The sequence below is a fragment of the Lepidochelys kempii genome, chromosome 15 (assembly GCF_965140265.1).
Source record: "Lepidochelys kempii isolate rLepKem1 chromosome 15, rLepKem1.hap2, whole genome shotgun sequence".
In the NCBI taxonomy this organism is placed as follows: Eukaryota; Metazoa; Chordata; order Testudines; family Cheloniidae; genus Lepidochelys; species Lepidochelys kempii.
The window spans coordinates 3760190-3782685 of record NC_133270.1 but is presented as its reverse complement, the minus strand read 5'-3'; the positions used below and the strand labels follow the sequence as shown (position 1 = coordinate 3782685).

Here is a 22496-nt window from a genome sequence, read left to right as displayed (position 1 = left end):
CGGCAGTGGCCCCCTGGCCAGAGCTCAGCGCCAGGGAGCCTGGCGCACACCCAGCTCGGGGGCAGGAAGGCTCCGAGCAAGCCAGCCTGGTGAGCACCGAGAGAGGCAGCGCCTGCATACAACGGAGAGATCACTAGTCCCCCCACCCACACGGTGCCCCCTAAGAACAGGCCAGCCCCCCCACCCCGTTGCAGACCCCTCAGGAATGCATGGGGTGGAAAGCGGAAAGGCTGGGAGGGGGCAAGAACCCACTGGTTTAAAGGGAGCTAGGGCAGAGGGGAGCAGAGGCAGCTGGGCGTGGAGAGCCAGCGCTGGGGAGAGGGGGAGGAAGTACAGGGAGAGGCAGGCAGTTTTTCCTTATATGGACTAATCCTCTTCCAGCACAACAGAGCCAAAAGCCAGCAGAAAAATCCCTCCTCCCATGCCAGCTAGGAAGGGGCCTCTCCCAGCCTGCCCAAGGCAGAACACACAGCTAGGGGACAGCCCCTGGGAAGGGGGCTCCCCCACACAGCGCCTAGCCCCCTCCAGCCCCACGCGGGAGACATCGGGGGAGTGACACGCCTCAGAGAAACCTAACCACCTGGGCCCAGCCCCTGCTGCTCGGCCCACGTGCCCTGTCCAGCAGGCGTCGCAGCCATTGCCAGGCCAGATGAGAGCACAGGTGACAATCTGCATTGGGAGGGAGCAGCTTGGCCCAGGAGCCCCTGGAGGGGCAGAGAGAAGGAGACAGAGCCATCCCGGGACCCCAGCCATGCTTCTCCCCCTCTGAGTACACCCTCCAGCGGAGGAGCTCACCGTGCTGCTCCATCAGTAGCTGAGTCAAGCCCCTGGTTCCCCAGGGTATGAGGAGAATTAACGGAGAAACTGAGGCACAGATGGGGCGACCCCTATCTACACATGGGTTTCTGGCACAGCTAGGGCACCTGTGGTCTACACCAGGCAACAGAAAGAAAGCCCCTCTCTGCCATGCCCTCGGCAAGGACTCCGCACCTCCAAGCACTCAGAACAGGTCGAGCTGGGCGCCCCGGCTCTTCTGTTCACCCTCCAAGCACACAGAAGGGCAGGGCCCGAGTAACTGCCCAGCACCAGGCTCTAGCAGGGCAGACGCTCTCCTCACAGGGCCACTCAGGTCACGCAGCCAGACAGCGCCAGAGTCCACACGAGAACCTGTGTCTCCGACTCCAGCCCAGGTCCTTGGCCACAAGAACCAGGCGCCAGGACAGATGCACCTGGAAACCCTTCAGCCAGTGACCCAAACAAGAGCTCAGCAAGGGCCATAGGCACTGAGAGGGCAGTCAGGTGCTGGGCAGGGGAGGGTCACAGGGCTGTGCTGGAGAGAAGATAAGGCTCCCAAACAGTCATCCAGCACCAGCTGCTGTCGCTGGCAAGTCCCTGCCCCACACTGGGCAAGGGGCTCCCACACAAGCCAGGCATCACATGCGGGCCCCCCTCATGCCCTCCCACCTCCCCACACTGCTGCCCTTCCCAGTAACCCTCCAACAGCTGCCACCGCCCTGCCCCAACACCATCCCCTGCAGGCCTCAGCAGAGCCCCCCTCCTCCCATGTTCCCCTGCAGGTCTCGCTCCGGGCATCACCTGGAAAGCTCCCTCCTCCATGGAGCCAGGGACGAGCGTCTGACTGCAATCGCTCCCCTCCTCATCCTCCTGGCACCAGGCAGGCCTGCTGCTCTCCCAACAGCTGTGCGCGGGCCTGGTGCCTTCCCAGCACAGCCTCGCTCCTACCTAGCGAGCCAGGTGCCCTGGCTCGCCCCACGGCTGCTCCCTCCACCACAACTCTGCTTCAGTGGCGTGCCCCCCAGCCCCCTTCTCCCTCCAACCCAGGCTGTGCCCCTGCTCCCTTCCCACTCTCAGCACAGGCTGTAACACTGGCCTCATCCTGAGCTCACCTTCTGCACCCACACCTCCTATGCCTCAGCCACACTGCTCCGGTACATCACAGCACCTGCTCCCCCTCCACCGCGGCCCATCTCCTCTGGCCTGGACGACTGAGCCCCGCCAGCTCTCCATACTGTCACAGCTTCTCACCGCCCCGAGAGGATCAGTCACACCCTCCAGCCACACCCCGGGCTCCCCGCTCACCGCAGGATCTCTCACTCCAGCTGGCTGCTCTATCTGCTGTCCTGTGCCTTCCTCTCTGCTGATCTAGTGCCAGCTTCCTCCATCCCTTCACGCCAGCTCCCCGCCGTGGGGGCAACAGTCTTCTTCGCTGCAGCTCTCTGCACTACCGCTCTTGCTGCCCTCTCCCCCTGCCGAGCCTGCGGGGGGCGGGGAGGTCCCCACATTGCCACCCAGAGCGCGCTCCCAAGGGCTGGCTCCCAGACACATGCAGGACGGACAGGCCAAGCACCGGCCCCCCGAGTCCCAGGGGGTGCAAGGTCTCCTGTCCCCCTGCCTGCTGAGACAGGACGTTCCTTCCAGGCTGACTCAGCTTCCTGCCGTTAACCATTTCCCAGGATTCACGAGCAGTTTGGCCTTTGGAGAGCCAGAGCCAAACCCTCCAGCTAGAGGCCAGCAGCCAAGATGAGGGAAGGGGTGGTTAGCAGCCCAGCTGTGCCTGGCCCCACAGCAGAGAGGGCAGCATGGGGCCTTTGACCCCGGAGAACCAGGTTCTCCGGGCCCACGCTGGAGGCCTTTGACCCCGGAGAACCAGGTTCTCCGGGCCCACGCTGGAGGCCTTTGACCCCGGAGAACCAGGTTCTCCGGGCCCACGCTGGAGGCCTTTGACCCCGGAGAACCAGGTTCTCCGGGCCCACGCTGGAGGCCTTTGACCCCGCAACAGCCCCAGTGTGTCACCCCAGGTGATTGGCCATCAACTGGCCGCAGTCCCAATCTCCAGTGCGTCCACTGCCAACTCCCTGCTGAGCTGCTCTGCTGGGGGCAGCTGGCGGGCCAGGACTGCCCACAGGAGGGAGTCTTGGTGGGGAGGGAGGGGGGAAATCTAGCCTCCCTGCTGAGGGCAGCAGAGCTCAGCCACATGGGCTGCAGCCCAGCCTGCCGGACCTCAGCCCCAGCAGTGTGCTCTAGAGCAGACCACTGGCTGGCACCCACTCAGGAGTCCCCCCCACTTCCTCACCCTGGTGTTGGGAGCTCTCTGACCACTCCAGCAGGCAGGACACACTGAGCAGGGAGGGGGGCTCCGCCCAGAGAGGAAACCAGCTAGCCTGGGGGGGGAGGGGGGGAGTATTACTGCGGGGGCACTGCAGACGCCTTGCCCTGGGACCCAGTGTGTGTGTAGCAGGCCGGGTGAGAAACTGGGCAGGAGGAGGATGGGAGGTTTCTGCCCTAGCTCGTGGCGTCCCTTCCGCAGGCACACTAGGCAACACAACGCATACATTAGGGAGGGAGCTGGAGCAGATGGGGAGCGCTGGCTGCTCCAGGACAGGTGCCCGCAATGCAGGGGCCCTGCAGAGAGCGGGCAGAGTGCTTCCTGCTGTGACTGGATTCTAGCCACAGAAAGCAGGTCCCAGGTGCAGGGCAAGGCCACCTGGGTGGGCAGGAGACAGAGACCAGAGCCAGACAAGCACAAGGCAGGTGACAAGCAACAGCATGAACATCTGGCCCTGGCAGCAGGAGCCCAGAGCACAGGCTGGGAGCGTGTGGCGGCTCAGCACCATAGCTGAGCCGGGCAAGGCAACGGAGCAAGTGGCAGATTGGGTCTGGGGCAGGGGAAGCCCGCAGAAGGGACTGATCCCAAGGCCAGGGATATGGTCAGCAGCAACAGGACAGCGAGCTTGCCAGAGCTACAGTGGAGCCCCCCCATGCCAGGCACAGAGCTGGGGAGTGGCAGCCCTCTCCCCTCCCAGTGACAGAACGAGGGGGTCGGGCCCCCACGCGGCCAACATTTAGGCAGGGAGTGGCAGAGCTCTGCTTCCTCAGAGAGCGAGCATTAACCCTGCTGCTCACTGGGCACCCGCCGCTCTCTCTGCCTATGGATGTGCCCCATCATCAGGCCCTGGTGGTGGGGGCTCGGCATGGGCAAGAGCTGATCCCCCAGGGTCCCTGTGCCCCCCATGGGAGCAAGCAGCAGCAGCCACCTGAGGAGATTTGGGTCAACATGCTTTGGCGCTCCCCACCTCACTCAGCCCTACGGGGGAAGAAAGGCCGCAAAGAGCCCTCATGGGAGCTGTGGCTGCAGCCCAATGCGTCTGGCTCAGTGGGGAGAGCTCGCAGTCCCACAGACAGGGAAGTGACCCCAGAGCCCCCATTAGCCAAGAGCTCAGCATGCAGCCAGGGATGCAAAGCGGGCACTCACACAGGGCGCTCCCAGGGGTCAGTCACTGTTCTCTCCAGTCACTCGTGCGATGGGCGACCGGCCCTGCAGCCAGCGACCGTTTCCAAACGCAGGGACCGCAGACGCAGCTCGCTCAGGCCTCACAGTATGGAGCATCCCCACGTAGGCCCAGGCTCAGGGAGCCAGCCAGGCCAGGCTATTCCACTAGACTTGCCCCATCTCATCGCCCCCACCCCACACAGCAGGGGGCTAGGACCGCTCACCCTTCTGTTACGCCCAGGCCTGAGTACAAACTAGCACTGCTTAGCTTCAGCCACGTTCACGCCATTCCCAGGCCCAGGGGGGTCTCTGGAGAGCAGGCAGAGGTGTTTTACCTACTGAGTTACAAACAAGCAGCCTCCCAACCCCTCCAGCTGTGCCAGCCAAGCTCACCTGATCGGCCTGCCCATAGCGCACAGCACCACCACCAGACACCAAGCAAGCCAGCAGCTAGGAAACCAGTTTCAAAGAAAGACCGTCTACACTAACAGCCACTGCATTGATCTGCTTCCGCCATGGGGAGAGAACTGGTCTCAGCCAGATCCCAAACTGTGCCAAAGCCTAGGTGCACAAAGGTCCCATTTACACTGCAAGACCGAAGCATGGCAGGGCTGTACCGGAGTTCTTCCAGCCCAGCAACAGTTACAGTGCAAACAGAAACAGAGCCACAACCCCAGTGGCCAGGGCCTTACCCTGGCAGCAGCAGGGTGTGCATACTTCCTGCCCAGGTTGTGCTTTGGAAATTACAGGAATGGTTTCCATTTCTTCGCCCCATCCTGATTACAGCTGAACACCTGACACATACTCCCAGGCACCCAGAGAGCCCCAGTGCTCAGCCAGCCACCCTAGGCTACAGCTGCCATGCTGTCAGGGGAAAGGCTCAAGCAGAAAGGTGAATTTAACAGTGGTTTCTCTTTTCTTTCAGCAGGGAAGGTTTGAGCGCTTTGCAGAGAGGACACCACCAAGGTCAGGAGCTACCGACGAGGTACACACACACATTCCCATGGGGCTGCACCTCAGGAGGGACTCACCAGTTTCCGGAGGGCTCCCTCATCCATGCTCAGGAGGTTCTCTTCAGACATGCTTGCCTCCCTTCACTCCAAATGCAGGCAGGCAGGCCTGGTCTCAGTCACTGCACTGTTCTGGGCAGCTCTCAGGGCTGGATGCTGCGTGGAAGTGAGCAGATGGGAGTGGGTCGTAGGGCTGGGTCAGGCCCCGTTCTGTACTGGTCTGCCAGCTCACAGAAGGAATTCTGCAAAGGAACAGATTGCAGGCGTGTCAGCGAAGCTGCAAAGGGGTTCCTGGATTTATTAAACCTCTGCTGAAAGGCAAATGGGATCAACCTACAGCTGTTTCACTGGCTGTTAATCCCAGTGCTGGAAAAAGAGTCACTCTGAAAGCGAACCACAGCCTACTCCAAGTTCATCACCAACACGCTGTGCTCTGCCAGAGGCAGAGCCTGAGCTAAATGCATCCGTTCCACTCACACAAAGCTTCCTACTATGTCTCCAGCCCTGCACCCCACATTCATGCATCCAGATCTGCCAGCACCCCTTAACCTCACTTCCTCCCCAGTTTATTTATCCAGAGATACCATCCGCCTGCATCTCCCCACCCATACACACACCACCTACATTCTGATCAAGAGGAGAGAGATTCCCCAAATACAGTTTGATCTTATTAAAACCAAAATAAGAGACATTCCACCTCAGAGAGGTACAATATTTGGGCATCAAAAACTACAACCAGAAAGGGAAGTGGCCATTCACATCAGTTACTCCCAGTTTATTATTGTGGGTTGGCTGGTCCGAGTATACCCACCTTTTTAGTGCTGGCCAATTTCCCCAGCCCTGCCCAGGTGTCTTAATTTACATTAAGAAAAGGAGTACTTGTGGCACCTTAGAGACTAACCAATTTATTTGAGCATAAGCTCAAATGCATCCGATGAAGTGAGCTGTAGCTCACGAAAGCTTATGCTCAAATAAATTGGTTAGTCTCTAAGGTGCCACAAGTCCTCCTTTTCTTTTTGCGAATACAGACTAACACGGCTGTTACTCTGAAACCTGTTAATTTACATCGTATTTGTTGCCCTCAGAGTTTAGTGCTGGTGAAAGTCATCAGGCTACTAAACAAAGTGGAGGACTCTGCTCAGGGGCAACAGAGAGCTCAGATACCGCCCATGGTCTCTCTGCGGATACAGCCAACTCATGTCACCAGCTAGCCCCAGCTGTGAGGCGACTATTTGTCCACAGGGGACTGGACAAACGCATTTCACATAAACTACCAAATAGCCATTAGCCGTTTTCAGGCATGGCTTGTCTCAGATCCAAATAAACTAGTCCTGTGGTGAAAGGTTCCATTGCCTATACACCCACTCCTACCGGGTCCTACACTGGGACTGGCCGGGCTCCCAGATTTCCTTAATGCAGATTGGTTCTATGTCCCCACCCATCCAGAAAGGGCTAAAGGAAGTAGGAACTGCCAAACCAGATCAGACAAGTAGCTCATCCCTGGCAGTAGCACTACCGGATGCTTTAAGGAAGGGAAGGAAAAACCCAGAGGGCACAGCTCTGGAATAGTTTGCCCCCAGCGAGCCAGGGATAGGTTTAAATGAGAGACTTTCCCAACTTCTGGGTTTGTTTGGGTTGGGGGGAGGGGTTGGTCAGAGTCTTTCCCCTCCCTCTTTAATCTGGATTAGCAAACAGCACCCAATCCAGATTTGGCAGTCTCCCCAATTGTACAATCCAGATTAGAGATCACCCGACCTCCCCCAATTAGCCAGATCCAGTAATTCCTTAACCCGGATCAGAGAGCACCACCCCCATGCTCAACTAGGAACGGCCAGTCCTTTAACCCACACCGGCCGCTGCCTCTCCAAACCCTCAATCCGGATTAGTCGGTGCCTGCCTGCCTCTCTCTAATCCGGAGCGCTGCCCTGCGCACCTCACGTAACGTCGCTTCGGCCAGGCCATGAGCTCCGGCCACGTCCCGGCTCCGCTCCGCTCCTGCCGCAGCTGGGACTGAGCCGCGGCCGCCGCACCAGCCCCAACCCCCACCCGGCAGCCCCGCCCACACACCCACTCCCACCAGTCACCGGGCGCGGACCGCCCAATCCGGCTCACTCTCCTTCTCCATTGGCTCATTTCAATTCCTTGACCTCCCCGCCCCGAGCCAGAGCCCCGCCCCGCCCGCGGCATTCTGGGGCGCGTAGTTCTGAGAGGCGCGGGGCTGAGCTAGGGAGATGCCCCTGCCTGGGGGTTGCGGGGCAGGGCACGCTGTACTGTGCAGGGAATGGATGTTGGGGGGCGGCCTATTGTGGGGGCTGAGCCCGCACTGGCGGGAGGGCATGGGGGGCTGTCTGTTCTGGAGGCTGGGGGAGACGGGCAGGGGCAGGGGCTGGGGGGAGGGAGTCCGCGCCGGGGAGAAGGGGTTGGGAGGCTGCCTGTTCGGGGGGCTGAGCCTGCGCCGGGGGGGACCTGGGGGGCTGCCTGTTCGGGGGGCTGAGCCTGCGCCGGGGGGGACCTGGGGGGCTGCCTGTTCGGGGGGCTGTGCCTGCGCTGCTGGGGGGGACCTGGGGGGCTGCCTGTTCGGGGGGCTGAGCCTGTGCTGCTGGGGGGGACCTGGGGGGCTGCCTGTTCGGGGGGCTGAGCCTGTGCTGCTGGGGGGGACCTGGGGGGCTGCCTGTTCGGGGGGCTGAGCCTGTGCCGGGGGGGACCTGGGGGGCTGCCTGTTCGGGGGGCTGTGCCTGCGCTGCTGGGGGGGACCTGGGGGGCTGCCTGTTCGGGGGGCTGAGCCTGTGCTGCTGGGGGGGACCTGGGGGGCTGCCTGTTCGGGGGGCTGAGCCTGTGCCGGGGGGGACCTGGGGGGCTGCCTGTTCGGGGGGCTGAGCCTGTGCCGGGGGGGACCTGGGGGGCTGCCTGTTCGGGGGGCTGAGCCTGTGCTGCTGGGGGGGACCTGGGGGGCTGCCTGTTCGGGGGGCTGAGCCTGTGCCGGGGGGGACCTGCGGGGCTGAGCCTGTGCTGGGGGGGACCTGGGGGCCTGCCTGTTCGGGGGGCTGAGCCTGTGCCGGGGGGGACCTGCGGGGCTGAGCCTGTGCCGGGGGGGACCTGGGGGGCTGCCTGTTCGGGGGGCTGTGCCTGCGCTGCTGGGGGGGACCTGGGGGGCTGCCTGTTCGGGGGGCTGTGCCTGCGCTGCTGGGGGGGACCTGGGGGGCTGCCTGTTCGGGGGGCTGAGCCTGTGCCGGGGGGGACCTGGGGGGCTGCCTGTTCGGGGGGCTGAGCCTGTGCCGGGGGGGACCTGGGGGGCTGCCTGTTCGGGGGGCTGAGCCTGTGCTGCTGGGGGGGACCTGGGGGGCTGCCTGTTCGGGGGGCTGAGCCTGTGCCGGGGGGGACCTGCGGGGCTGAGCCTGTGCTGGGGGGGACCTGGGGGCCTGCCTGTTCGGGGGGCTGAGCCTGTGCCGGGGGGGACCTGCGGGGCTGAGCCTGTGCCGGGGGGGACCTGGGGGGCTGCCTGTTCGGGGGGCTGTGCCTGCGCTGCTGGGGGGGACCTGGGGGGCTGCCTGTTCGGGGGGCTGTGCCTGCGCTGCTGGGGGGGACCTGGGGGGCTGCCTGTTCGGGGGGCTGAGCCTGTGCTGGCTGCTGCTGGCACCCACTGCCCCACTGCTATCTCCTGGACTTGTTGCCCCCCCTCTCTGTGTCGCTGCCCCCTGCTCCACTCCACAGATGCCTTGTCTTTGTCCTCCGTCCCCTCCTAGCCTATCCCTGCCCTCCATATTGTCCCTTACCCAGACCCATGCCACCCTCCAGTGCCCATTGGCATGTTCCCCGCCAACGCCATTGTGCTCTCTCCCATGCTGCCCATGTGTGGAAGGAGCGCCCTGAAAACACCCGCAAGGCCACTCCTTGAAATCACTCTTTAACACCCCCACGCCTAAAAACCCCATGCTGATGGCTAGACAGCTGGGGGGCTGCGCTCTGCAGTGGGGAGCACTGGGGAGTGGCTGCCCATAGGCTCTGGTTTGACGGTCTCTGTGTGCATGGCCAGGGGTTGATGCTCTCCCAGGAGATACCTGATGATTTTTGTACTGGGCTGCCACACCACATCACAGTGCACTAATGGGGAGAAGAGCCTGCCCGTCTGTGTGGCGATGATGGCATGGTATTGGTACCCGGATACCACAGCGTGGTGAGCAGTACACATTGCAAGAATCCAAACAGCCAGCCAAGGACAAAACCAAAGAGGAGCAGGTCCAAAGGCAGCAGGGGAAGAAGGGGGGTTATTAGTGGCACGGCATGGGTGGATGCTGTAGAAGACATCAAAAGACAATTTGAAATGTTGAAACAAACCTGTGGCCCCTGAAGACTTTATTGTGCTGCACTGGCCATTTGAAATCACAGGGCTACAACCAGGTATAGAACTCTGCTCCTCCTACCCCTTCTGTGTGAGCTAAAGGAGAATCACCAGCAGCTGTTAGTAAACCAGGGATCATGACACACAGCTGTGGTGCTCTGATTCTACCAATAGAAGGCGATGGGATGGGAGGGGGCAGGTGCACACCTTTGTTAACTGGGTAATTATAGCGCTTTAGTGGCTTGTCAGGTGTTCAGTGTGTTTTAAAACACTAATTAATGCAGTGAGGTCACAGTGTTGGAAGAGGAAGCTGAGATCTGGGGATATCAGTGATTCACTGAAAGTCACGTGCTGAGCTGGGGGCATGAGGCAAGAACAGCTTATGCTTGGACCACCCCATCCTGCTGCCTTTCCCATAGCAGCCCTGCTCTGAGGGCATTCCCAGATCTCAGTGGCCAGGGGGAACAGCTAGCAGTGACAGCCAGCTGGTCTTTACATTCCCTCCTGTACCCCTCCATACTTTGCTGTTGTGAGAGGGTGAGCAAGCCCTAGCAGCCTCTTCAGTGCTAGGCCATGGGGAGGTGCCCTGCTAGGGAGTGGGGTGGAAACTGTCCCTGCGAGAGTCAGGCTGAACAAGGGGCCCTCTTCCAAGTTCTTGTTCTGGCCCAGAACAAGATCGGGGTGGGGGGGGCCGGAAGCAGATTGGCAGCAGAGTGGGGGAGCGCCCATGGCTGGGCAGGCATCTGGGCAGACTAGGCTGGGCCAGCTGCATATCTGGGGGCTGGGGGGCTGTGAGAGGATGGGGGTATGGCTGTGAGGCTAGGGAGGGTTAGTGAGACAGACTGAGATAACCCGCTGGGGTTAGGGGTGGGGAGCTAGATCCAGGGCTGCTTCTGTCCTCGTCTCTGTATCGGGGTCAGGCTGTGCAGAGAGGGCGGCTCCCTCAGTGCCGTGGGAAGGGAATGTGCTCTGAACTGCAGGTGTCGCTGTCCCCATGGCAACCTGCCAGCTGCTCACATGGCCTGGGAGGATGCTGCCCCCTCCTAGCAGCACTTGCCCTCTCTCCTCCCCCTGCTCGTGGGCAGGGCAGGACCTGGGGGCTCTGGGTCAGCAGAAGCTACCCAAGGGCCATGGCTGGGATGAGGAGGGTCCCTGTGAGTGCCTGCGGAAAGCCTGGGACTGGTGGGTGCTGTGGTGACACAAGGGCTGGGCGGGGTCTCTTGGCTCAGTTGCCTCCCATGTGGGCATCTGGGCTGGGTCTGCACTGGGAGGCTCCAGCCTGGCAGCTCCCTGCTCCCAGCCTGGCCTGTGTTTATTTGGACTAAATATGGAAAGTCAGCCCTTTATTTTGAGCACCAGACACGCCCCAGATTCCAGACTTTGTTTTGAACTCCATTGCCATGATTTTCACCCCTTCACTGCCCTCTCCCTCATCTGCACCTAGAGATCCCAGGCCTGTCAGTATGCTGGTGGGGGGATGTATAGCCAAGACCACATCCCGTGAGCTGCCTGCGCGGAGAGCACAGCGCTCTTGGCTTCATTTCATGCCTTCTTCTGTAGTGCGTGGCCTGGTGACTCAGCTCGTGGTCTGGGGGAGAGGGAGCAGACAGAGGGTCTTGCTCTGTGCTCCTTTCTATGGCAAGGGGTGAAACCCATGTGAGGGAGGAGCCAGAAGCCAGTGCTGGCAGAACCCCTTTGGATGGCTGCAGAGGCGTTGCCTGGGGAGTCGTGTCCCAGGTGTCTTGTATCTGCCTGGGGCTGTGTGACTGCTTCTCCATCAGCTTTTCACCTTCATGCCCCAGATCGAAGAAGTCTCTCTCCCGGTGGGCAGTGTGGACCCTTGGCAATAAGAGGCTCCCCACAAGTAGGGCCTGATTTCCCAAAGGGGCGCTGGGGGGAGACACAACAGGTGGGCCGCTGCAGGCAGAGCTGTGGAAGTTCATTCCCCTGATGAATGCAGCGACTCATGACCTGAGGGCCTAGAGACCAGGTTTGGGGTCCACATGCCGATTCATGCAGCTATAGAGCATCAGCCAGCAGCATCTTGCACGTTCCCTGCCCGCTGGGTGGGGTGTGGCTCTGCAGCCCCGTCCAGGGATGCTGCCAGGTTAAAAGCCAGGCCCAGATTCTCCACTGCATGACAGTCACAGCATCGATCCACAGAGACGGGACTCGTCGGTCAGTCCAGGACTGCCACCCTGGCTCCTATGCACCACTGCCCCCAGTGGAGGGGGCATGCCCTCTGCATATAACCACTGAGCACCTTTGGCAGCTGGCATAGAGTAGAGCCCCACAGAGGCTGTCAGCCCCAGGACAGGGGCATCCACTGGGGTAGCTGAAATCCCCCTCCCCCTCTGCCCCCACACCAGAGCTGCACTTTGTATGCAGCCCTGGATCTGGCCCTCTTGCCTTAATACTCCCAGAGATGATTAAACCTGGCTGTTTGCCATCGAAAAAACTCCTCCTGGTTCATAAGGTTCTGCTACTTTGTGCCTCTCCCCCGGCCCGGCTGCACAAACACGCTTGTCATTGTCACTGCACTCTTCAGCATATTTCCCTTCCTGGCTCGTCATGCGCTGGCTCAGCCAATGCCACTGGGGACGACTGGTTTGTTTAAAAAGAAACTCTTTAGATTGGATATTAGGAAAAACTTTTTCACTAAGAGGGTGGTGAAACACTGGAATGCGTTACCTAGGGAGGTGGTAGAATCTCCTTCCTTAGAGGTTTTTAAGGTCAGGCTTGACAAAGCCCTGGCTGGGATGATTTAACTGGGAATTGGTCCTGCTTTGAGCAGGGGGTTGGACTAGATGACCTTCTGGGGTCCCTTCCAACCCTGATATTCTATGATTCTATGATTCTTTCCATTGGAATGAGAAACAAACACTGAACACATCATGGAAATATCGCTGTCCCCTCTGTGTTTGTGACAGCTTTTTACTAAATCCCACATCTGGGTATAAATTGGACCTGCAAGTGTCCCTTTAAGTGCTGTTATTGGTAACCATTACCCTGCTGCTCCCCAGCAGGGGCAGTTTGCTTAATGCACACTCTTGCATGGCCTCAGGCTGTCTACACTAGAATTGCTGCGGCTGTAGTGTAATGTTACAGTGGCTGAAGGGGTTCTCCCCTCGCTGTAGTACCCTCCTCTCTGAGAGGCAGTCGTTGCATTTAATGATGTCTACTGTGGGGCATCTTAACTATTGCCCAGGGCATGATGTTTTTCACAGCCCTGAGCAACATAGTTAAGCTGACCTAACTGGTCTATGGACCGGCCCACAGAGATGTTTAGAGACGGGAAAGATCCATGAAAACCCAAGTCCCTCTCCCTGCAAATACAACAGCATTCCTCATCTGTTCTCTAGTCACTTGTGCTAGGTAGTTTAATGTCCCAAGTAATGAGGATGCACCCCTCTGGATCAGTGCCGAAACTCACCCTTCTTCCTGGCTTTATCAAGAAACTGAAGCCCAAGTCATCTGCCCAGGCATGGCTGTTTCCTAGAGCTTCAGATCCAAGACAGACCCTTCCAGGGCCTGAACCCACTCCCTTTGCTTAGCTAACAACTGCCACCTATGCCCAGGAACCAATTAGCAGCCCCTGCAGGGTTCCAACACCTGGTCACAGGATGGGCCAACTGCAGTATCCTTACATGCTACAGGTGCCCAATGAGGGTTACTGCATTACCTTAACCAGGACCGGGTCCCAAGGGGCTTCTCACTCCGAGGAAATGTTTACTCCCTCCCATGTATCAGCTGAATCTCCTTTTAGCATTTCCCAACTAGGGTTCTAACCTTGCTAGGTTTCTTAGGATCATTTGTCCATCCTCCTGGGTATTCCCATCTCCTCCTTGCAAGTTAAGTCCTGGGTGAAGTTTGCCAAGCTGCTAACTCCCTCCTCCCAAGCACTGGTGAATATAACCTAATAGGCTGCTGTGTGGGGACTCAGAGGAGACCTGAGTTCCAGACCTGGTACTGCCACGGGCCAGTTGGGTGACTGTGAGCAAGTTGCTTTCCCTCCCGTTGGCCTGTCCTGTCCTGTCCAATAAATCCTGGATATATTTTGCTTTAGGACATTGAATGCACCATGCTAAAGTGAAGCATGTGCACAAGTGTTAGCAGCATCAGGACCCAAAATGATAAGTTATTTGGGCAGAGCTGTCTCTTGCTATGCACCCGTGCAGCCCCCTGCACAGGGTCCCCTGGCAACACTACAATCTTAATGCCCCTTCAGGCTGGGTGGTTCACGCATATTCAGGGCCTTGCAGGGTTGTTTCTGTTAGGTGAGGAATAAATGATACCAGTCAGCTCTAGTCTTTGTGCAAACCTGTTTATTGACACAGAACGTCCAAAAAGTCCTGTTTGATCACAGAAGAAACAAGCAACAGGCAGTGTCCTTGCTCAGAAATCCCCAGGCCTGCCTCTCCAGCAAGCTGTGAGCCCAAGGAGCCCACTGCCTCTGCTTCAATGTAGAGTCACACTTCCGCTGGCTCTCTGTCTCTAACACACACAGCCTGCAACCTAAATCCTTGCCTCTGTGTTTGCAGCCAGGGAAACCCCTGTCAATCTACCTGGGGTAGCTCTGACTGGGCATGCGGCCCACAGCCTTGGGCAGTCACCTCCCTTGTCTGCATCTGTCTTTATTACATCAAGGGGCCTGAGTGCTCCTTCTGTTGAGACTGAAGGAGGGGGCTTGGCCACATCCATTGGCTTTAACGAGGTGTTTGGATCCAAAACTCCCCAGATGGCCATTCTCACCTTCCAGCATAACCACCCTAATAATTAAACTGGTCTTTGCTCAGGGTGTTCTGGGCCACTTGGCGTGTGGTTTGCTCACATGGGGATTGTTTCTCCATCACAATAACTCCCAGCAGGGCAAGGACCATCCACACACTTCACTGGGCGTTATTTGCTCTCTCTTCTGGAGCAAGACTGCTGTTGAATAAGGCCACACATAATGCGGATCCCTTAGTGCCCTGCAGACACGATGTGGTTCCTCGTTCCCGCCGGCTGATGGCCTGTCAGCTAGCATTCGGCCCAGGTGGCTCTCTTCTGACCCACCACAATTGGAATTAGTTTTTCAATTAAGATTTCATGAGACACAGTATCAAATGCTTCACTACGCTCCGATGCACCCCACCCACCGCCTTCCCCTCCTCTAGGGCTGTGATTCTACCAAAAAAAGTAATCCTGTTTGTCTGGCAAGCATCCTCCTTTGTAAATCCCTGGATAAGTGGCTAATGCAGCTGACAGCTCACAGTTCTGATCCCCTTGTGATGCTCAGCGACTCCCCTCGCTGGGAGGGGTGGGGGTTGGCCCTCCCCCTGGCAGCGGGTGTCAGTGGTTACTGAGTGTGTGTCAGCGACACTGAGTTCAGTTTAGACTTTCTGAAGAAGGCGTCGGTTGTCCTGCTAGCTCATTGTGCCGCTCTCCTTATTCTGGCACAAACTCAGCTGGGAGATATTTACAGGCCCCTCAGTCGGGCATGGAGGCGCACGGTGCATTCTTGGCTCAGGAGAGCCCAGAGAAGGGCTGGGGGGTTGGTGATGGGAACATCTGAGCTGGGGAACGTTGGCGGATGACCTCACTCCATAAAAAGAAATAACAGGGCTGTCAGCATATACCCAGGTTGCTCCAGCAGATGGGACACACCTGCCTCTCAGGAACACGTCAGGTTTGAGAGGTGCTACTGGGTGGGGCAGTGGTGGGGGAAGGGGGCTGGATGTGCCCCTGCACACAGAAGAGTGAGATGGGAATAAGGATCCTGCAACTGTGTGTGGAGAGGGAATCGCCAGGGTGACTCCTCAACGCTGCAAATGCTCCAGAATAATACACAGTGCAATTTCATTCCTGGCCTGGGTGCTGGCTTGGAATGTCCAAGGCCCATGGGGAGCCCTGGCACATGGGAGCAGCAGCAGGCTAGGCGTCCTCACTCTTCCCAGTCAGCTCACGGGCTGAGCGGGGAGTTCAGTCCCTCTCCTCATTCCTTGGCCTTTCTACTGGTGACAGTCCAGCGTCAATAGGCAGGGCAAAGCCTGGTGACGCTGAACATGGCTCCCTCTGTAGCGTAGACAGGTCCCTAGCGTCACATGGGATGTAGCTTGTGGCCACCTGGCCACTGGGGCTTAGACTGAACCTGTGTTCATACAGAGCCGTGAATGTCCTAGGTAAGATTTGAACCCATGACGCTGAGGGGGGAATCCAGCCCGCTCCTGAGCCGTCCAGTGAAATGCCCCCAAAGACTGCATCCCTCCCTCCTGAGATGTCATGCCAAGTGGCACAGCCCCTCCCTCTTGCTTCCTGGGGCCCCAGGTCTGGGAGAATCGTACCAGGGTCCAGAGTTTACAGTCTGAACATAGCCTGGATGTAGGCACAGAGAGCCAGGGCCTGGGAAGGAGAATCCCTCCCCACCCTCGGGGGCAGGTGGCATGCAATAAGCCTGCTCCCTGTCTTCTTCATAGCCCTGTGCTGCACCCTGGGGCTCGTTCAACCCACTCACACCCAAGCGAACCCACTGGCCTGTCAGGGGCAGCCAGCCTCAGTGCTATACACAGGGCTGCAGTCAGAGCTTCTGAGGCCAGAAGGGGCCACTGGGATGGTCTGGGCTGACCTCCAGCCCCGCATAGGCCAGAGAGCATCCCGCACTGCTGGGCTCTCCATGCTTTGCTCTGATGTGGAAAGTGGGGGGTCCTCACAAAGGCATTAGAGGGGGCTTTCCCCTGCGGAGCAGCATGATCAGCTCCAGCTTTGCCAGAGGTCTCCTGGGAGAAGCATGGTGCTTTCTCCACCCTCACCTGAGCAGAAAGGGCCGTGAGGATGCTGCACCTTCACCCAGGGCTCTCCCCTGCCCCGGTGGGTGCTGAGGATGAAGGGTGTGAGCAAAGCAAATGGAACTCAAAGCTGCCAACGGCCAGCATCACAGTCCTGTGTGAGCACTCGGGTTTGCTTGCTTGAGTCTCATCGACCACAGAAATTGCCCGTCAAAGCAGGATAGACAAGACCTGAATGGCCGATGGGGGGCAACTGAGACCAGGAAGTCCCCTGCCTCCACATTTCAGGCCTCCTGTCTACCTCCCAGAGCAGCACAGAGCCCCAGCCCCATGGCGTTCCCTGTGGGAGGTCCAGCCACCAACTCAGTGGAGGACTGAGCGTGCCGAGACTTGAACTCTCCCGGGGGCAATCCATGGGGCTCTCTAGCGGGCTGTGTAGAAGAGACGCTGGCTGGCACATCACCTGGGCATGGAGGGCTGTCCAGCTGGCCCCTGTGAGGTGTCTGTTCTCCTTCACGGCGGCTGTAAGAATCAGCCTCCCCAGCAGGATGAGCAGGAGAAGTTGAGCGAGATGGGGCTTGTGACGGATATGCAGATCCCGTCCGATGTCTGGCAGGGAGAGGGTTAACACTCAGTGGGCTGCCCATGCCCCAGCTGCAGCCCATGGATCCTGTTCCGGCTGGGCCCAGGTGTTTGTACTCCAGGGAAGGGGGGTGGGGGCAGGGCTGGAGGTCAGAGCCGCTCCCTGGTGGGGTTTGGGTGGCGGGTTCTGAGTGTGTCCTGTGGCTCCCCAGCATGCTGGTTCTCCAGTGCCCTGTCTGACCTCCTGCAGCAAGCTCTGGAAGCACAGCTAGGAGCAGAGACCGTGTCCCTGGTGTGCAGCCGGGGGCTGTGGCCTGTTCTGGAGGTGACTCACTCAGGGTCCTGGAGCAACTGGGGGAATTCCTACTGTGCACGGCGGTGTGGGATGCAGCTCTGCATCAAGGGCCCAGGGCTGGGTCTCCTCTCGCTTCCCCACTGTGCTGCCCCATTGGCTTTGAGAGCAGCCCTGGGGAAGCGGGGGAGAGGAGAGTCAGGGCCTGGAGAGGGACAGATGAGCTGTGCCCTGTGCCCCTGCTTCATCCGTCTGCGCACGGCTGTCCTGGTGCTAGGTGCTCAGGCTGCTCCGGCCCCTTCCAGCGTGGCTGCTCGGGGCTTTGCAAACGCGACCACTCTGAGCCCTCCTCTGGGGCCCTCTGCTGGCCAGGCAGGGAGCATCAGCGCGCAGGGAGAAGCAAGCTGCCACTCCTCTCTGAGCCGCCATTTCCCCAGGTTCACACGGGAACAGAACTCAGGAGTCCAACCTCCTTGTCCCAGCTGTAACCACTACACCTGCCCCACCATGTCTTCTAGCAGAGCCCACTCAGCCCATCTGCATTGCTGCTGAGAGTTTCTGCACCTGCTCCCCCCGTCACTGGCTCCCCCCCCTCCTGCAAAGAGGTCAGGTTCTTTGCACCCCCCAAAATATTTGAGGATCTTCAGGATACGAGGCTCTGCCCCCTGCCTGTGTCTCCGCTCCTTTCCTGCTGCCCACTTTGGCCTCCTCCCAGCCCTCTGGCCTTACATCCTTCTGGGACCAAACCCTGCCCTGGGCCAACAGAGTTGCCCCCACTGACCCTACCTCTGAGCATGGCCCTTGGGCTCCTTCCACATGCCCTCAGCATCTTCCTGTGGGCTGCCTCCAGGCTGGGAACAGATGCAGGTCTCTGCCCCCCAGACGCTGCCCCCTGCTGCCATCACTGCTCATGTCCCCACTTTCTGGGGCTGACTCCGCAGGGGCTGGTGTTGCTATTGCAGGAGTCAGGGACAACTCTGAGTCCCTCTGGGGCAGGGCCAACAGCTGCTCTGCGCCTGCCCAGCCCGGAGGTGGCTACACTGCTCTGAGCTGATACAATGGTGCAAATGGTTCGGGCCAGTCTCAAGCCAGGGCCTGTCTGACCTGGAGGAAGGACACGAGCAGAAATGGCATCTGATGTGGGCACCACGCCTGGATGTTCCTGCCAAAATATTCAGTGCAACAGTAATGATCTTTCCATTACAGCTCTCATTAGGCTTCAGGGCCAACACCCCTGGAGCTAGCTGAGGCTGTTCCCAGCTCTCGGGGCTCCGTTCTGGCCTGGCTGCGCACAGGCAGCTGCCGCGGCACACTACATTACAAAATGCATTTTTAAAAACAAAGGTTTAAATGCTGCAGACAACGCTGAGCCTGGAGCCTATGACCTTGGCATAGATTTTGTGACAGGGCAAGGCCAGATGGCTATAGAAAAGTAGTGGGAGATAGATATATTAGCTCCAGGCTAAACAAATCCCTGGTATCAGGATAAGTTAAATGGCAGCTGCTCCAGCTCAGTTAAGACACCTGGGGCCAATTAAGAACTTTCCAGAAGGCAGGGAGAATGCTAGGTTGATTTGGACACCTGAAGCCAATCAGGGATTGGCTGAAACTAGTTCAAAGCCTCCCACTTGGTCAGGTGGGTGCGGATGTCAGGAGCTGTGGGAGGAAGCTGTGCTGTTGGAGAGACTGAGCAGTACACACCATATCAGGCACAAGGAAGGAGGCCCTGAGGTAAGGGTGAAGTGGAGCTTGAGGAAATGGGGGTTGCTGTGGGCGAAGTAGCCCAGGGAATTGTACATATCATATTTCTAAAAGGTCAGCTACCATAGCTGATACTATTAGGGTCCCTGGGCTGGAGCCCAGAGTAGAAGGCAGGCCTGGGCTCCCCACCCCTTTATTCCCCCCCCCCCCCCGCTTAATCACTGAGACTGGGAGACAACAGACACTGTGCAAGGGAGGATAGCTTCTCCTCACCTCCCTCGCTGGCTTATGATGAAAATGGCTCAGTAGACTGTGACCCTTGTCTCTAGAGAGAGAAGGGTTATGTGGAGGGTCACAGTGAGCCTCTGAGGCCAGTGAAATCTGCCAGGATATACGGGACCCACGGAGACAAGGACAGAGCTTTGTCACAACTGGTGTCAAGGGTGGGATTTTGTTCACAGCGTGGCAGAAGAAAGAGGTTTAAAAAAAAGTGCACTGGGGTTTTGGATTTTTGTTTGTTTGTTTTGGTTTGTTTGTTTGCTTTGTACCACAATGGAGGAGGTGGTCAGAGCTCTGGTACAAGCCACAGCAGCCCAGCAAGAGGCCACCCGGGTTAAGGCAATGGTACAACAGTAGTCTATGCGGCTACAGCAGGAAACCAATCAATTATTGATGAGCCAGGCGACCCAAGATCATGTCCTCTTGAGAGAGGTGGTGGACCAGCTGAAGATCCTCACCGCCCAGGCCTGGGGGTCCGACGGGACGCGAACCCTGAGGGCCACTGGTTGTCTGCCAAAGATGACATCAGGAGATGACGTAGAGGCATATCTCCTCTCATTCGAAAGAACTGCTCAGCATGAGGCATGGCCCCAGGAGCAGTGGGCCAGCATTCTCGCCCCTTTTTTGTGTGGAGAGGCCCAGAAGGCCTACTTTGACTTGCCTGCCACGGATGCCACTGACTATACCCATCTGAAGGCAGAGATCCTAGCACAATCAGGGGTGATGGCCCTGGTAAGGGCCCAGAGGTTCCATGAGTGGAAATACCAGGAGAACAAACCCCTGAGGTCCCAGCTATTCGACCTCATACACCTCACACGGAACTGGTTACAGCCCGAGGTGTGCAGGCCGGAGGAGATTTTGGAGAGCCTGGTCATGGACCATTACATGCAGGGACTGCCGCCAGATCTCCGCAAATGGGTAGGCCAGAACGATCTGTCCACGTATGACTAAATGATCATGCTGGTAGAAAGACAGATGACAGCCAAGGAACTGACCCGACTACCCAAGGAAGCCCCTTTCGAAGCAAGCACCCAACCCTAACCCTGGAAGGTAGGGCAGCCAAACCCCCAAGGAGTCCTAGGTGGAAGAATGGGGGGGCCGAAAACCAGCAGGGACCCCAGAAGGAAGGGATTGGCCTGAGTGGGGGGAACCCTGGGACTAAACCCCCTAACCCCCGGTATAGGGGAGTGATTAAAAGCAATTATAGATGTTATGCATGTGGGGAGTGGGGACACATAGCAGCACAGTGTCCCAGCACCGAGGAGCCTATGCAATGTAACTTGGGGGATTGGGAGGTCCCATGCTCCCTTATCCACCTTGTGGGGGTTGCATTAGCCCCGCATAATTACACCAGGCCAGTGAGGATAAATGGAGCAGACTACAGCGCTTGTGGACTCTGGGAGTGCTATCACCTTCATATCGGGTAAACTGGTAAAAAGTAGTCAGCTGCTACAAGCCAAACGGGTAGCAGTGACGTGCTTGCATGGGGCCATGAGCCATTACCCCACCATCCGGGTGGAGATAGAGGTTCAGGGGAACCCCATTAAGGTGACCATGGGCGTAGTTCCTAAACTCCTATATCCTGTAGTCATTGGGAGGGACTATCCAGGGTTTGATAATTTACTCCCACCAGAGAGGCTGGAGGGAGGTGGGGACCCTGAGGACAGTGACTCGTCACTGGGGGAATGTCAACCCCCGATGTTTGCTGAGATTTCTCAGGATCTGTTCTCAGCCCCCTGAAAGACCCAGAAGACAAAAAAAGAGACGAAGGCCATGAAGGCCTTGGGAACCTGGATCCTGACCCAGCGCCAGAAGACCTCCCTAGTAGAGAGATGGATGCAAGCAGCCGACAGAGAAACTTCCACCACAGAAGGTGAGCCAGAGGCTGCCCCCAGTCATGACGGCAGCGAGCCATTGGAAGAAGCAGAAGCCGGCCCCTAGGAGCTTGGGCAGGTTAGTCTCGGGAGAGAGACTTTTGGGTGGGACCAGGCGGTGGACCCCAGATATGATAACGCCAGGAAAGAGGTGTCCGAGATCGATGGGATACCCGTGGATGGGAAGGTCTGGGGTCACCAGACAGTGGTCACCAGACAAAACACTTAAGGGTGGTCAAGACACGTATGGGTCAGACAAGCCACCCAAGACAACCAGCCACAAATAACTCAAAACACCAATTTGCAGAAACAGGGACCTGCTATCTATTATATCAGTTATCTCAACAGAGCCACACGTCTGACTGTCCCACATTCCACACATTTGGGAAGTTATTCTGCCTTAACGCTGCTGAGGGCACTGCTAAGGTTTTGTGTTAAGAGTGCAAGTTGGATGAAGCTGGGGTACATATTGCTGTTGGGTATCTGTTGGAGGTGGAAGGGCAAACCCTGCAGAGTGCTCAAGTGCAAAGTCAGTACATAAGAACAAACATAAGAGCGGCCATACTGGGTCAGACCAAAGGTCCATCTAATCCTGTATCCTGTCTTCTGACAGTGGCCAATGCCAGGTGCCCCAGAGGGAATGAACAGAACGAGTAATCATCAAGTGATCCACTCCTTGTTGCCCATTTCCAGCTTCTGGCAAACAGAGGCTAGGGACACCATTCCTGCCCATCCTGGCTAATAGCCATTGATTTTATATGAATTTATACAGTTCTTTTTTTAACCCTGCTATAGTCTTGGCCTTCACAACATCCTCTGGCAAGGAATTCCACAGGTTGACTGGACGTTGTGTGAAAAAATACTTCCTTTTGTTTGTTTTAAACCTGCTGCCTATTAATTTCATTTAGTGACCCCTAGTTCTTGTGTTATGAGAAGTAATTAACACTTCCTTATTTACTTTCTCCACACTAGTCATGATTCTATAGACCTCAATCATAGACCCCTTAGTCATCTCTTTTTCAAGCTAAAAAGTCCCACTCTTATTAATCTCTCCTCATATGGCAGCCATTCCATACCCCTAATAATTTTTGTTGCCCTTTTCTGAACCTCTTCCAATTCCAATATATCCTTTTTGAGATGGGGGAACCCTATCTGCACACAGTATTCAAGAAGTGGGCATACCATGGATTTATGTAGCGGCAATATGAACGTAAGAACGGCCACACTGGGTCAGACCAAAGGTCCACCAAGCCCAGTATCCTGTCCTCTGACCGTGGCCAATGGCAGGTGCCCCAAAGGGAATGAACAGACAGGTTATCATCAAGTGATCCATGCCCTGTCACCCATTCCCAGCTTCTGGTATC

The 22496-nt window shown here is 57.9% G+C and overlaps 1 protein-coding gene across 4 annotated transcripts in view; it reads right to left on the bottom strand.

Annotated features, from left to right (window-relative positions):
- SMTN (smoothelin) overlaps positions 1–7352 on the bottom strand; it is a 52792-nt gene extending 45440 nt beyond the window's left edge. For all 4 annotated transcript variants that reach the window (XM_073313650.1, XM_073313654.1, XM_073313653.1 and 1 more), the window contains exons 1-2: positions 7235–7352; positions 5323–5543 (exon numbers count right to left, since the gene is read on the bottom strand). In XM_073313650.1, the coding sequence (XP_073169751.1) occupies positions 5323–5373 (51 nt within the window). In that variant the 5' untranslated portion in view covers positions 5374–5543; positions 7235–7352. The remainder of the gene's footprint in view (positions 1–5322; positions 5544–7234) is intronic.
- Between the last annotated feature and the right edge of the window lie 15144 nt (positions 7353–22496).